The sequence below is a fragment of the Podarcis erhardii genome, assembly GCF_964252035.2.
Source record: "Podarcis erhardii genome assembly, chromosome: 15".
Lineage (NCBI taxonomy): Eukaryota > Metazoa > Chordata > Lepidosauria > Squamata > Lacertidae > Podarcis > Podarcis erhardii.
In genome coordinates this window covers 2,872,736-2,888,862 of record NC_138505.1, presented here as the reverse complement: position 1 = coordinate 2,888,862, position 16,127 = coordinate 2,872,736, and the positions used below count along the sequence as shown (strand labels likewise).

At 47.6% G+C, this 16,127-nt stretch overlaps 1 protein-coding gene across 1 annotated transcript in view; it reads right to left on the bottom strand.

The window, feature by feature from the left end:
• The window catches only part of CELF3 (CUGBP Elav-like family member 3), an 83,157-nt gene that overhangs the window by 40,091 nt on the left and 26,939 nt on the right, over positions 1-16,127 (bottom strand). The window contains 1 exon segment of the mRNA XM_081841121.1: positions 12,604-12,686. Coding sequence (XP_081697247.1) covers positions 12,604-12,686 — 83 coding nt within the window.

The window sequence follows — 16,127 nt, the reverse complement described above, 5'->3', positions numbered from 1 at the left end:
TAATAATAATAATAATAATGTTTTAAGAGACGATTAGACAAATGCACTGAGGATACTATTAGGCACGATGGCTCCACAGTGCCGACCAGATGCCTTTGGGAAACATGGAAACAGGATCAGAGCCCAAAAGCACCTCAACTTCCTGCCTGCCAACTTCGAAATTCACACTTCACCAGATTTTGCAATGCAAAGATCTCCAGCTGCTGGGCAATGTGTTCAAGAATTCATATAATAGGACAAAAATGTGCACAAAAGTACACACATGGCTGAAAAGAACATGGGGAAATGTATTGCATTGGAGGAGGGGATGACTATGCAAAAGATGCATGTCCTGGGCAAAGTTGCATAACACCTCCCCCCCCCAAAAAAGGTGTGTATTAGAATAAGTTCACACGGAAAAGCTGGTGAATTCTCACGAGGAGCTACGATTCGCAAACTGATGTGGAAACCAGGAGAAGTGAAGGCGAATTTGGAGAAGTGAGAAATGGAGAAAATCCGATGTTGACAGATCCACCCGTTCCCAGCTATAATATAAATATAATGGAAATAAACAGGGCTGCTTCTTGCTCCAGAGAAATCCCAAATGATTAGTTGGAGGGATTGTGGGGTTGGAACACCTCCCTGAAGGAGAAGGCAGACCCATTTGGGACCTTGCTTAGCGATCCTTGGGATCGCTGCATGAAAGGAACTCAGAAATAAGAGAGGGGGGTTGGGAGGCCTAGAGGTCTGCTGCCGGTCAGAGTCTAGCACTGCAAGTCCAGATGACCGGGACTAAGGGCAGCCTCACAGATATTCAAATTATTTCCTCCTGGACCTTCCTCTGCCATCCCCCCCCCTTAAAGAATAGCAAACATCACAGCTCCCATTTTTGCCACGGAGGCTCCAAATCGATCTGGCTGGGTCTTTAAGCTCTGGGATCGCTTGATCCCTGGATATTTTCAGTGCGGTGACCTGTCACCTCTCTCCCTCTCCGGAGCCGTTTACCTCGAATGGCGTATCGCCCTCCCTCGGCCACCGATACTAAACAAACAGCAGGATGCTCATCCCCCACCAACACAGCCCACAGTAATGCGCCGGCCATGCACAGCATTCTGGGATCTAAGGAGATTTGGGATTGGGTTGGATAATCCCTGGATTTAGGCCTGGCGGAGCTGAGGCAAAGCGTGTTGCATTGGGGGCAGGGAGGGGCCCGGGAAGCCGGCTTAGAGCGGTTGGCACCCAGATAAATGCCTTCTGATCTCAGGCGAGAGTGCCGTGCCCTTCCTTCGAAGCGAAGAGACGGGAAACGAGAGCGAAAATCTCACCCACCACTTTCTTGCGCGGGGAGTGAGACCTTGCGCAAGGAGCGCTGTTCGAGGTGAATCAGGGCCAACGAGGGCTGAGCCCAGGCCTTGACAAGGGACACAATTTCTTTTCTTTTTCTTTCTTTTTTTTAAGCATAAAATGGTCCTGGTTTTAATGGTCCTCAGTGGTGCTGTGGGTTAAACCACAGAGCCTAGGACTTGCTGATCGGAAGGTCAGCAGTTCGAATCCCCGTGACGGGGTGAGCTCCCTTTGCTCGGTCCCAGCTCCTGTCCACCTAGCAGTTCGAAAGCACGCCAAAGTGCAAGTAGATAAATAGGTACCGCTCCAGCGGGAAGGTAAACGGTGTTTCTGTGCACTGCTCTGGTTCGCCAGAAGCGGCTTAGTCATGCTGGCCACATGACCTGGAAGCTGTACGCCGGCTCCCTCGGCCAGTAAAGTGAGATGAGCACCGCAACCCCAGAGTCGGCCATGACTGGACCTAATAGTCAGGGGTCCCTTTACCTTTTATTGTTTAAATGAGTTAATTTGGTTGTGATAGTCATGCTAGTTGTTTCAACCTTCAAAAAGTGGAAAGTTGGAAAGGGGAGATTGTGGTAGCTGACCTGCTTCTTGGGAGAAAAGCAACGACAAACCTAGACAGCATCTTAAAAAGCAGAGACATCACCTTGCCGACAAAGGTCCATATAGTTAAAGCTCTGGTTTTCCCCAGTAGTGATGTATGGAAGTGAGAGCTGGACCATAAAGAAGGCTGATCGCCGAAGAATGGATGCTTTTGAATTATGGTGCTGCGGGAGACTCTTGAGAGTCCCATGGACTGCAAGAAGATCCAACCTCTCCATTCGGAAGGAAATCAGCCCTGAGTGCTCACTGGAAGGACAGATCCTGAAGCTGAGGCTCCAAGACTTTGGCCACCTCATGAGAAGAGAAGATTCCCTGGAAAAGACCCACCCGTTCGAGTTGAACTGGGGCCAACGAGGGCTGAGTTCAGGCCTTGACAAGGGAGACAATTTCATCCACCAAATCAGAACCAAATTTCACCCCAAGTGACATTTCAAAGCTGGTTTGGTGGTTCCTAATGAAGAGGTCCAATCAAGAGCTTCCAATGACAACAGAAAGGTTTTCGCTAATAATAATAATAATAATAATAATAATAATAATAATAATAATTTATTATTTGTACCCCAACCATCTGGCTGGGTTTCCCCAGCCACTCTGGGCGGCTTCCAACAAAGATTAAAAATACGTTAAAATGTCACACGTTAAAAACTTCCCTGAACTGGGCTGCCTTCAGATGTCTTCTAAAAGTTTGGTAGTTGTTTATCACTTTGACATCTGACGGGAGGGCATTCCACAGGGCAGGTGCCACCACCGAGAAGGCCCTCTGCCTGGTTCCCTGTAACTTGGCTTCTCACAGGGAGGGAACCGCCAGAAGGCCCTCAGCGCTGGACCTCAGGGTCCAGGCAGAACGATGGGGGTGGAGATGCTCCTTCAGGTTTACTAGACAGAGGCCGTTTAGGGCTTTCAAGGTCAGCACCAACACTTTGAATTGTGCTCGGAAACATACTTCTGAAATCTTCCAACGTTCAGCTCGGATGCCCGCGAGTTGCAAGAGCGGGAGACAAGCAAAAGCCCTCTTTCCCCACTCTGCGTGGATAAACTGCAGCCACCAGAATTCTCCCCTCCTGCAAAACCGCTAACCCCAAAGAGGCCTGAGTGGGGTGGAGAGATATGGGGTGTGGGGGGAAGCAGAGCTCTCGCCTTCTGTCCCTGGTTCCTAAGGAAAACAGACGCGGATATCAACCCAGACACAAAACCCTTCTGGGACATGGATGCTATTCCCACAAGGCAGAAGGCAGACGCATCGCCACTGCTTCTCCCGGCGGACCCTCCTGCTATTGTCAGCTCAGCCACCCACAGCTCGGCACACCTGCCCCCCTTTTCCATCCCCCCTCTCCACCCCCCTTCTTCCCTGCCATGAGCCGCCCTGGACGGTGTTTACCTGGCAACGGTGCTTTCTCGAGCTGCCGGTTTCCTAGCAACCGAGCAGCCAGGTGACGCCGCCGTACCAGGAGCAAAGTGGGAGATATTTATAACAGATGTTTCCAGATAAGTCCCTGAACAAAAGCGAGGACCGGGAGGGAGATGGAAAGCAAGGAAGCCAGACCAGGGTGCCAGATATATATATATTTCTACAGTTCCACAGAAATAAATAATTCCCCCCCCCCCCCGTTAAATTCTGCCACCAGTTATCATTTGCACGGCTTTCATCCTGAAATCGACGTACTGTGAGGGGGCGACGCTTGTCAATTTCAGTTTCTATCCATTTCTCACACACACCCCATCTGAAGTTTGCTTCGCCACTTTTCCGCCTCATTTGGCGCTTCTTCTTTTAATTTTAAAAGTCAGCATTTCTGTTTCTCCTCACATGCCCTTTTCCGAATGCAGTTTTGCTTAACGTATACATTTCCTTTTTTGCAGGCGGTCTCCTTTCACAGAGAGCGTCGTCATAATTTTTCACTCGCAGCTGCATTTCTGTGCACGCTGCCTGCTAACAATATTCATATTTTGTGTCTGTGTGTATTGGAGAACTGCATCACAATCTGGAAAAGCGCAAATTTCACAGGCTTTCGGTTCTCGCCTTCTCTGGAGAAGGGGATTAAAATGCAAGGAGAGTCCTGCTAAATGAGGCGAGTGACCCATCTAGTCCAGCACTCACAGGGGCCAGCCAGGGGCCCCAGTGGGCAGCCTGAGCAGGGCCCAAGTGCGAAAACAGCCCTCTCCCCTCCTGTGGTTTCCACCAAGGGGTATTCAGAAGCGTCGCTGCCTCCGACCGTGGAGGGCGGGGGGCTGTAGCCATCGTCGGAGAAACAAAAAGTTGGGAAGAGCTGTTGCCAAACTTGCCTTGCTTTTGGGCTTCCCAGAGGCATTTGATTGGCCAACTATAGGGAAGAGGAAACTGGACTAGATGAAGATTTCTGGTCTGAGCCATAAGGCTTCTTCGCTGGAAGGGGTGCCTGAGGGCTGCTTTGTCCTCTTAGCCAACCCTCCAGGGAGTGGGAGGTGGGGTGCAGTGGGTGCATGGCAGTGGAGGGCACATGGCCAAGATAAATATGGGCACAGCCACCTACACGAGCACAATTCAAAGTGTTGGTGCTGACCTTGAAAGCCCTAAATGGCCTCGGTCCAGTATACCTGAAGGAGCGTCTCCACCCCCATCGTCCAGCCCAGACACTGAGGTCCAGCGCTGAGCGCCTTCTGGCGGTTCCCTCCCTGCAAGAAGCCAAGTTATAGGGAACCAGGCAGAGGGCCTTCTCGGTGGTGGCGCCCACCCTATGGAACGCCCTCCCACCAGATGCGAAGGAAATAAACAACTATCTGACTTTTAGAAGACATCTGAAGGCAGCCCTGTTTAGGGAAGTTTTTAATGTGATGCTGTATTGTTTTTAATACAGTGGTACCTCGGGTTATATACACTTCAGGTTACAGACTCCGCTAACCCAGAAATAGTACCTCGGGTTAAGAACTTTGCTTCAGGATGAGAACAGAAATCGTGCCCTGGGGGCGCGGCGGCAGCAGGAGGCCCCATTAGCTAAAGTGGTGCTTCAGGTTAAGAACAGTTTCAGGTTAAGAACGGACCTCCGGAACGAATTAAGTACTTAACCCGAGGTACCACTGTATTCAGTTGGAAGCCGCCCAGAGTGGCTGGGGAAACCCAGCCAGATGGGCGGGGTATGACTAAATAAAATTATTATTATTATTATTATTATTATTATTATTATTACTACTACTACTACTACACACACACCTGTGGGGCAGATGGAGAGGCTCTGGTGCCTGCTTGTGACCTGTGGGTCAGCAGTCTCTCCTCTCCGGTGGAAAGGCCGGAGTACAGCTAGCCAACGCTATGCCCTCCCCTTGTTGTCGGACTACAACTCCCATCATCCCTGATCACCGGTCAAATCAGGTGGTGCTGATGGAAGTTCAGAGTCCAACAATGACTTGAGGGCACCACAGGGACTAGAAAACTTGCTGCGTTGAAAGCTTACAAACTGAAGCCTCTACCACGTTCCGCACTGTCCCTGTATACAGACATTTGGGGTCTAATAAATCTGTCAGTTTCGAGTTTCTGTTTCTCACTTTTCCTATCTTTAAATCCGGCTCTTCCCATTTCCACAGCGATTTGCACTGAAGAAAATCTTCATGAAAACTCGCCATAGCTTTAGTGTGGTTTCCTCCCAATAAACACATTTTTGAAGGGAGCTCTGACTAACGTACACCATTCTATGAGCCATTTCCCCACGTGTAACACATTTTTTATAATACATTCAATATTTTCACCGACACACCCGTTTTTATAATAGATGCATTTTTGTGTAAAAGCTGCTTGGCTGGAGAACGGTGATGTAAAATCTGCCCTTTGTGTTGAGGGAAGGGGCAGGGATTTTTGGTTTTGTCCTGTTCTTATTTTTATTACAAATTTTGTGCTTTTCTCTTGTAATTTTATGTTGTGAGCTGCCCTGAGATGAAGGGCGGTATGTAAACTTTAATAATAATAATAATAATAATAATAATAATAATAATAATAGATTTTGAAGGATGGTTCTTCATTGTTTCACAAAGTGTGAACGTGATAAACACATCACAGGATAGGAACCAAAGATAATTTCCTTCAGCAGCTCTCACACACCTTAGAAAGGAATATAAGCTCTTTTTATATGCAATAACAGCAGCAAGAATATTAGTGGGCCAAAAATGGAAGCAAGAAGAATTACCGACGATTGAAGAATGGAGGATGAAGTTAATGGACTATGCAGAATTAGATAAACTAACAGGAAGGATTTGAAACCGGCGGGACCATAAATTCACAGAAGACTGGAGTAAATTTACGGACTATTTGAAATGTATTTGTGAAGATCAGACGACGTTTGTAGGTTTGGAAGAAGTTTTGTGAGGAGTATGATTGGAAGTTATGAATTCTGGTGCTGGAGGAGACTCTTGAGAGTCCCATGGACTGCAAGAAGACCAAACCTCTCCATTCTGAAGGAAATCAGCCCTGAGTGCTCACTGGAAGGACAGATCCTGAAGCTGAGGCTCCAATATTTTGGCCACCTCATGAGAAGAGAAGACTCCCTGGAAAAGACCCTGATGTTGGGAAAGATGGAGGGCACAAAGAGAAGGGGACGACGGAGGATGAGATGGTTGGACAGTGTTCTCGAAGCTACCAGCATGAGTTTGACCCAACTGCGGGAGGCAGTGGAAGACAGGAGGGCCTGGCGTGCTCTGGTCCAGGGGGTCACGAAGAGGCGGACACGACTAAATGACTAAACAACAACAATGATTGGAAGTATTGCAAAAATGGAGAAGGGGGAGGATGATTTGTTAAGAGATGTAAAGGCAAGATAAACTTAAGAAATGCATAAGAAGTGGTTAAAATGGTGGATCATCAGAGGTGGCTGATGGAAGTCTAAAATGATGGTATAAGTGATAAGTTTTGTGGTACATTTTATAATTTATATGTTAAAATCAATAAAAATTATATATTTTTTTAAAAAAAGCAGCTCTCACACACCTGTAACCGTAGCTGAAAGGATGGGCAGAGGTGAAAAGCAAGAGACAGGTGACTGCTATGGTCAGGGCCTCAGGCCCCGCCAGAACAAAGGTAGCAACTGTAGCTCCTATTCAGACATTAGTCGAAACACCTGCCCTTTGAACGTGTTACTGTTCTGCCTCCTCCCTCGCTTAGCAGGTGCTACAAAACCAGGTGTAAGGGAGATAGATGGAAAAGCAAGTGTCGTCTCCCATCCCCCCCCCCAAATAAATAAGACAAGGTGTGCAGAGGCAGAGCTGGAACCCACAAACGCATAAAACACCTGCTGTTTTGCCAACGCGTAAAGAACAAAAGGCTGCGAAAGAGAAAAACCCGTTGATACGAGTTCAGGCCTGAAGACTGTGATGCAGAGAGGGTATCCTTGTGCATGTGCAGAGCGCCTTCCCTGCATTAGTGGAAAATGCTATACAAAATGCAATTGCTATATTAATTTTATTAACAGAGTTCCTTTGTTCACTTTTCTTCAACGGCCATGCTAGCTGTTTTCCTGATTTATTGGCATGCTAGTAATATTTTTGTTTCATTCTTTTTATTTTCCAGCTGAGTCCCTCATTCATTATGATAGAATATTGAGTTTGTAATGTTCTAGTTGCCTGTTTAACTGACTCCTTATTTGCTTTCTTTGACAGTTGTTTCTCTTTTTCTGCAATCTCTTTTAAAATCTCTTTTTTGCCTTTTTCCTTTCTTTTTAAATGAATTCTGTTGTTACGTTATGCTGTTGTTATGTTGTTATGTTGAAACTGTTAATAAAAATTTATAAAAAAACAAAACAAAATGCAATTGCTAAATAATAATAATAATATTTCTGTACGTAAGGGAAAAATTGTGTCAAAAATGTACAGTGGTACCTCGGTTTAAGAATGATTTGGTTTACAAACTTCACAAAACCGGAAGTAGTCCCGGTTTGAGAACTTTGCCTCGGTTTCAGAACGGTTTCGGTTTAAAAACGGTCTCCTGGAATGGATTAAGTTCGTAAACTGAGGTACCACTGTATCCCTTACGAGACCTGACAAAAAAATTTGAGGAGTTGTTCCAAATAAACGACAGAAATGTAGCAAATGTAGAAAGATTGGAAAAAGGAGAAAATGGAACCAGGAGGACTGGAATCTTATTGGGTCTTTGGGAAGGGGCCGTAGCTCTGCTATGCATGCAGAAGGTCCTGGGTTCGAATCTCGGCATTTCCAGGGAGAGCTGACAATAATGTCCCCTGCCTAAAACCCTGGAGAGCTGCTGCCAGTCTGGGCAGACAATACTGAACTAGATGGACCAATGTTCTGACTCCATATAAGGCAGCTACCTATTTAAAGCGTCCCTTTCCTCTGAATCATGAGGACTGGAATCTTAACTTTATTTTTAAGGGAAGGGGGATAACTCAGAGGATAGAGAGCCTGTGATCCACTGCCTGAAAACCTGGACAGCTGCTGCCAGCCAGTGTAGACAATACTAAACTATACAGTGAAAGTCAGCTTGCTATAGTCTGCTCAGAACCACATTTCTCCTTCAGAACTTCCCATATCCAGTGAGCAAAACTGGAAAAACACGAGGTGGTCTGTGGTGAGGAGCAGACATTTCTGACCAGCACACTATCCCCCACCCCACTCCCCAAAATTAAAAATAAAAACCACTAGCAACAACAAGCATTTTACTGAAGGAAGAACTCTGGAAAGTGAAAGCAGGTGGTGGGTGGGGGCTGGAGGGGGCAGAAGGGGGGGGGTAATAAATAAATAAATTTGGCCCCACAGACAAAGAGAGAAACATCTGCTCTGCAACACCCACAAGGGAAGCAAAGAAGGGAATCTTTAGGTTTCCCACCATTTTAATTCTGCTGTTGTGCATTTGGCTATGGATGGGGTGAAGAAGAGAAAGAGGATGGAGAAGGGGATATTTTTTTGGGGGGGGGGGCAACAAAATGAAAAGAAGATCCTTAAGGGTTGTTGTTGTTGTTGTTTAGTCGTTTAGTCGTGTCCGCCTCTTTGTGACCCCCTGGACCAGAGCACACCAGGCCCTCCTGTCTTCCACTGCCTCCCGCAGTTTGGTCAAACTCATGCTGGTAGCTTCGAGAACACTGTCCCACCATCTCGTCCTCTGTCGTCCCCTTCTCCTTGCGCCCTCCATCTTTCCCAACACCAGGGTCTTTTCCAGGGAGTCTTCTCTTCTCATGAGGTGGCCAAAGTCTTGGAGCCTCAGCTTCAGGATCTGTCCTTCCAGTGAGCACTCAGGGATGATTTCCTCAAGAATGGAGAGGTTGGATCTTCTTGCAGTCCATGGGATTCTCAAGAGTCTCCTCCAGCACCAGAATTCAAAAGCATCAATTTTTTGGCAATCAGCCTCCTTTATGGTCCAGCTTTCACTTCCATACATCACTACATCCTTAAGGATACTGGGGTTTTTTGTTTCCTTTTCTTTCTTTTTTTGGGAAGGGGTGTTTCTCTGATTGAGGTGATGGATGGGGGAGATATTGGAGCCAGTTTGCACATGAATTCACACTTTTTGAAATAAGGCGTGAACCAAAATGCAGCCATCGCCTTGGAAATTTGCACTTCTCTGAATTTTGCAATGCCGTTCTCCAGTCGTGTATGAATAGCATGTACGCATCCGTAGGGTTAAAGTGTGAAAACAACATATCAGAATGCATCACAGAATCATAGAACTGTTGGTTTGGGACCCCCTGGGTCATCTAGTCCAACCGACTGCAATGCAGGAATATCAGCTAAAGCAGCCCTGAGCCCGGTTTTTGAACCAGGAAAGGTGGGGTATAAATAAATTATTATTATTATTATTATTATTATTATTATTATTATTATTATTATCCTGTCGCTTGAGGTGTGGCTATATACACACCAAGAGGCAGAAATCTGGGCCTCTCCCGCTAAACGCCCTTGCAAACGCCCCTGTTTACAAGATCTGGTGGCGAGTTCCCAGGATCTGCACTGAGCCAAGTTGGCCTTCTGCTGGTTGCTAATTTTTCCCTCAGCCTGGCTCCTCCCTCAGAATCTGTTTTCCCATGAAACAATCAGCCACACCCCCCCCCCTCAGGCCTGCATCTAAGAGGGGAGATTGCTTTGCAAAAATTGTGTACAGTGCAAAATATGGTCTGAAGCTCAACATTAAAAAAACCCAAAGATCATGGCCACTGGGCCCATCACCTCCTGGCAAATAGAAGGGGAAGAAATGGAGGCAGTGAGAGATTTTACTTTCTTGGGCTCCATGATCACTGCAGATGGTGACAGCAGTCATGAAATTAAAAGACGCCTGCTCCTTGGGAGAAAAGCAATGACAAACCTAGACAGCATCTTAAAAAGCAGAGACATGACCTTGCCGACAAAGGTCTGTATAGTTATAGCTCTGGTTTTCCCCGTAGGGATGTATGGAAGTGAGAGCTGGACCATCAAGAAGGCTGATCGCCAAAGAATGGATGCTTTTGAATTCTGGTGCTGGAGGAGACTCTTGAGAGTCCCATGGACTGCAAGAAGAGCAAACCGATCCATTCTGAAGGAAATCAGCCCTGAGTGCTCACTGGAAGGACAGATCCTGAAGCTGAGGCTCGAAGACTTTGGCCACCTCATGAAAAGAGAAGACTCCCTGGAAACGACCCTGACGTTGGGAAAGATGGAGGGCACAAGGAGAAGGGGACGCCAGAGGACAAGATGGCTGGACAGTGTTCTCGAAGCTACCAGCATGAGGGAGGCAGTGGAAGACAGGAGGGCCTGGCATGCTCTGGTCCAGGGGGTCACGAAGAGTTGGACAAGACTAAACGACTAAACAACAACAACAAGGGGAGATCGCAGACAAAAGCTAGGCATATTATAAGAAATTTGCATTCAAATGCAGTTGAATGTTCACGAGGGCTTCTAAAGAAAATCATAAACTGGCAGTGGAAATTTGGAGAACCGAACTTAACCCTGGGAAAGTGAGAGAAAATGAAATTGACCAATTTGCCCGTTCCTAGAACTTCCATTTGCCAGAATCCTTGCTTTAAAAATAATAATAAAAAAAACCCATTACTGATTATTAATGTTTTATCAGGTGTGTTTGATGAGGCTTCACTGGCTAACTGCTTTCATTTTCAGTCTCCTTAGTTATTTGGGCTTTTAAAAATAATAATGGAAAAAACGCCCAACAACCCAATATCTTGATGAGTTTTATTATTCTTAGCTGCCTCGGGGGATGTACAGAACAGAGGGTAAACATCTTTCCCTAAGGAATAAAAATCACTGTTTATTATTTATAAAGGTGCCTAAAGTCACTAAGTGCTGCCAAGAAATTAAACATAAAACAGGGTCCTGTCTGCAGGTTTGCAATCTAAGGGGAAGCGTCACAGCCCAGTGACAAAGCACCTGCTTTTCATGTAGGTCTTGGGTTCAAGTCCCTGGCATCTCTATGTAGAGATGGGAATGTCCCCAGCCCAAAACCCTGGAGAGCTGTTGCCAGTCCATGTAGACAATATTGAGCTTGATGGACCAATGGCCTGATTCATTTTAAGGCAGCTTCCTAGGTTCCTGTGATTAAAATCCCACCCTTCCTCTCCTCTGCCCCGTAAAGGTAAAGGTAAAGGGACCCCTGACCATTAGGTCCAGTCGTGGCCGACTCTGGGGTTTCAGCGCTCATCTCGCTTTACTGGCCGAGGGAGCCGGCGTACAGCTTCCGGATCATGTGGCCAGCATGACTAAGCCACTTCTGGCGAGCCAGAGCAGCGCACGGAAACGCCATTTACCTTCCCGCCAGAGCGGTACCTATTTATCTACTTGCACTTTGACGTGCTTTCAGACTGCTAGGTTGGCAGGAGCAGGGACCGAGCAACGGGAGCTCACCCTGTCGCGGGGATTTGAATCGCCGGCCTTCTGATCGGCAAGTCCTAGGGTCTGTGGTTTAGACCACAGCGCCACCCGTGTCCCTTACCTCTGCCCCGAGATCTCTGCAAATTCTGCCCAGACGAACCTTTCCTGGCATCTGAAATGTTGCTGGACATCGGCAAAGATTATCCTCTTTACTTCTGACGCCGCGTGTGTTTGCCAGTTTGAGCCTTGGAACTCTGGAACCAGGCACTACAAAAAGCCACTGGCGATTCAGACTAACGTCTGTACAAGGTAATATGCAACTAACTAACTTTATAACTTAAACCGCAACCAAACAAAGGCAGGATTTCTAAGGACCGCGTTCCCGCAGAACTTCTCCTTGTCTAAGCAAAGAGATCTCTGTGTGAGACAAGGAGTGAGGGAAAGAGAGAGGGTTTGAGTTGTCTTTCGAGGGAGACAACTGAGCCGGAGTGCAGGGGCGAAATCTCAGGGAGAGTCCATTTCCCCCACTGGCTCCACACAGAGAAAAACGGCCATGTGGTTATTGCAAGAGGGACAGACAGACAGAGTGACCAGGAAGGTGTGTGTTTGTGTGCATAGGGCATAGCTGTCAACTTACAGATTTGAAAATCAGGGACCAGCAGCCTTGAAAATAAGGGATCAGCAGCCAAAATAAGGGATTTCCCAAGGGGCACAGGTATGTTCAACTTCTGATCCCCTCCGAGCCAAAGGCAGAAAGCCCAGCCAGCAGCCAAACAAAGCCTCATCCATAAGGGACAGCAGTGGGACATGGCGCTGGGATAAGGGACTGTCCCGCCAAATAAGGGACGCTTGACAGCTATGGCATAGGGGATGGACGGAAAGGTGAATCAGCAAACAGCACAAACAACTTACCCCGGGTAGCGTCTTCTGCTCGTGGAGAGCACTTTGGGCCTTGAGAGCTGACTCGCGGGCACAGTAGGTCAGGAAGGCGCATCCTGGAAGAAAAAGAGGTGGGAATGTAATCTTCAGATTGTGGCATTTGTTCCGGAAAGAGGTAGCAGCCGCCACTGGCTTTAACAGGGGATTATAGTGGTACCTCGGGTTACAGATGCTTCAGGTTACAGACGCTTCAGGTTACAGACCCAGAAATAGTACCTCGGGTTAAGAACTTTGCTTCAGGATGAGAACAGAAATCGCGTGGCGGCTGCAGGAGGCCCCATTAGCTAAAGTGGTACCTCAGGTTAAGAACAGTTTCAGGTTAGGAACGGACCTCCGGAACGAAAACAACACCTGGATGTACATTTCCAGAATACAAGAAACAGTGGTACCTTGGGATATAGATGCTTCAGGTTACAGAAATATTACCCCGGGTTAAGAACTTTGCTTCAGGATGAGAACAGAAATCTCGTGGTGGCAGCAGGAGGCCCCATTAGCTAAAGTGGTACCCCAGCTTAAGAACAGTTTCAGGTTAAGAACGGACCTTCAGAACGAATTAAATTCTTAAGCCGAGGTACCACTGTAGACAAACTGTTGGAGGAGAAGGAGAAGGCTGCCATGGGCTACTTCTAGCCCACGATGGCTCGGTGATTGTCGGAGGCAGCTTGCCTCTTGAATCCTACTCACTAGTAAACCAGGGAGGGGAAGGAGAGGTGCTGCACTGAGGTCCTGTTCGGGCGCTTCCCATCAAGGCATCTAAGTGGCCCCTGTAAGAAGAGGACATTGGGTCTAGGTGGGTCCCATTTGGACTGATTCACCCACAAGGCTCTTATTATGTACTAATGCTATCAAAGGCCTGCGGTGGGTGCTAGGCATTGCGCGCACACCAATAACAACAACAACAATAATAATAAATTTTATTTATGCCCCACCCTCCCTAGCCAGAGCTGGGCTCAGGGCAGCTAACACCAGTAAAATTACAGTAAAAACATAATGGGGGGGGGACCAATTTAAAATACAGGTTAAAATGCAATTTAAAATGCAGCCTCATTTTAAAAGTAGCCCATAGATCAAAACCGTAAGGGGAAGGAAGACATAAGGGTCAGACTGAGTCCAAACCAAAGGCCAGGCGGAACAGCTCTGTCTTGCAGGCCCTGCAGAAAGATGTCAAGTCCCACAGGGCCCTGGTCTCATGAGACAGAGCGTTCCACCAAGTCGGGGCCAGTGCTGAAAAGGCCCTGGCCCTAGTTGAGACCAATCTAACCACCTTGCGACCTGGGACCTCCAAAGTGTTGTCATTTGTGGACCTTAAGGTCCTCCGTGGGGCATACCGGGAGAGGCGGTCCCGTAGGTACATGGGTTCTAGGCTGCGTAGGGCTTTAAAGGTCAAAACCAGCACCTTAAACCTGACCCTGTACTCCACCGTATCTGTCTTTATCCATATGTAAACAACCTACAATCTCAGAAGCAGAGGTTGGCACAACCAGTCAGCGAGCCACAAAATCTACTGATCCATCCATCTATCTAATTTATATATGGCCCGTCGGCTGAAGATCTCAGGGCGGTTCACAAGATAAAAATGCAAGATAAACACACATATAAATAGTTAAAACAAAGACCATTAGGAATGCTGGCACGGGGAGTTGGATTCCAGCAGAAACTGGGAGGGCCTCACATTGTCCTCCCGTCTCCCAACTTCCCCTCCAATGCTCTGATGCCTCACTTTGCTGCCATTGCAAACTCCACAGTCACACATTGTTTACTTCTTTTTATTGCTTTTAATCTAATTTTTATTGCAGCAATAAAGTATAAAAACCAGCAACACCATACAGTTATCTGAAAAACCACCTTATGCAGCGTTGCACAATATATATATATACAGGTGCAACATCGTGTTTTATGGTTTTCAATCGTTTGCAAACTCCTGTTTCTCAACAAACCTATGCAGTGAGCGTCTTCCTTTGACTCTCATGTCCAGAACAAGATGAGACAGCAAAGCTCCTGCCCAAAGATGTTCGTGCCAGTTACGTCCTGAAGGCAGCCACTGCAAAAAGGCATTGCAATCTCCTGCCATCCTCTGAGGCGTGGGTTTCGTTTCAATGGCAGAGTGTCAAACTATCACCTGGGGCACCAGGGTTGAAATTCTCACTCAGCCATGAAGGTCACTGGGTGACTCTGGGCCAGATCCTGCCTTTCTCAGCCTGACCTACCTCATAGACGTGTTGTGAGGTGGAAAGAGGGGTGGGCAGAGCTGTGTACTCCACCTCAAGCTCTTCGAAGGAAAGGCGGGGTACAAAAGTAACATGACTTGGGTCTGGGTTACCTGAAAAAATTATCTCCCCCAAAAAACCTGCCCAGGTGCTAAGATCCTTGGGTATACTGATCCCATCAGTATTCAAGGCATGGGTGGTGGTCACACAAGAGAAAGAGAAAGAGAGAGAGAAAAAAAAAAGAGGGGGGGAGAGAGCGGGGGAGAGGGGAGAGAGAGAGAGAGAGAGAGAGGAAGAGAGAGAGGGGGGAGAGAGAGGGGGGGAGAGGGGAGAGAGAGAGAGAGGAAGAGAGAGGGGGTGAGAGGGGAGAGAGAGAGAGAGAGAGAGAGAGAGGGGGGAAGAGAGAGAGGGGGTGAGGGGGGGAGAGAGAGAGAGAGAGAGAGGAAGAGAGAGGGGGTGAGAGGGGTATGAGAGAAAGAGAGAGAGAGGGGGGGGAGGAAGAGAGAGGGGGTGAGAGGGGGAGAGAGAGGGGGTGAGAGAAAGAGAGAGAGGGGGGAAGAGAGAGAGGAAGAGAGAGAGGGGGGTGAGAGGGGGTGAGAGAGAAAAGAGAGAGGGGGGGTGAGAGGGGGGTGAGAGAGAAAAGAGAGAGAGAGAGGAAGAGAGAGGGGGGTGAGAGGGGGAGAGAGAGGGGTGTGTGAGAGGGGGGTGAGAGGGAGAGAGGAAGAGAGAGGAAGAGAGAGAGTGTTGTTTCTGTGACTGCTCCCAGGTTGTGGAATTCCCTCCCCAAAGATGTCAGACTGTCTCCCTCTTTGTTATTTTTCCGCCTGCTGGCTAAAACCTCCCTGTCCAGACAGGCCTTTGGAAATTAGGCTTCTGTCAGGTCAAACTGGATTTTAATTGCTGGTTCTAAAAACGTTTTAACTACAGTCATACCTCAGGTTAAATATGCTTCAGGTTGAGTGTTTTCAGGTTACGCTCTGCGGCAACCCGGAAGTAACGGAATGCGTTACTTCCAGGTTTTGCCGCTTGCGCATGCATATGCGCTCAAAATGACGTCACACGCATGCACGGAAGCGGCGAATCACTACCCACGCAGACATGGGTTATGTTCGCTTCAGGATGCGAACGGGGCTCTGGAACGGATCCTGTTCGCATCCAGAGGTACCACTGTATTGTTTTTAACCAGTTTGTTTGTCTTTTTGAACCATGCTTTCAAAACGTCGTAAGCTGCCTTGAATCCCAGCTCGGGAGAAAGGTAGGATCCAAACTCATTAAGCAAGCAAGCAAGCA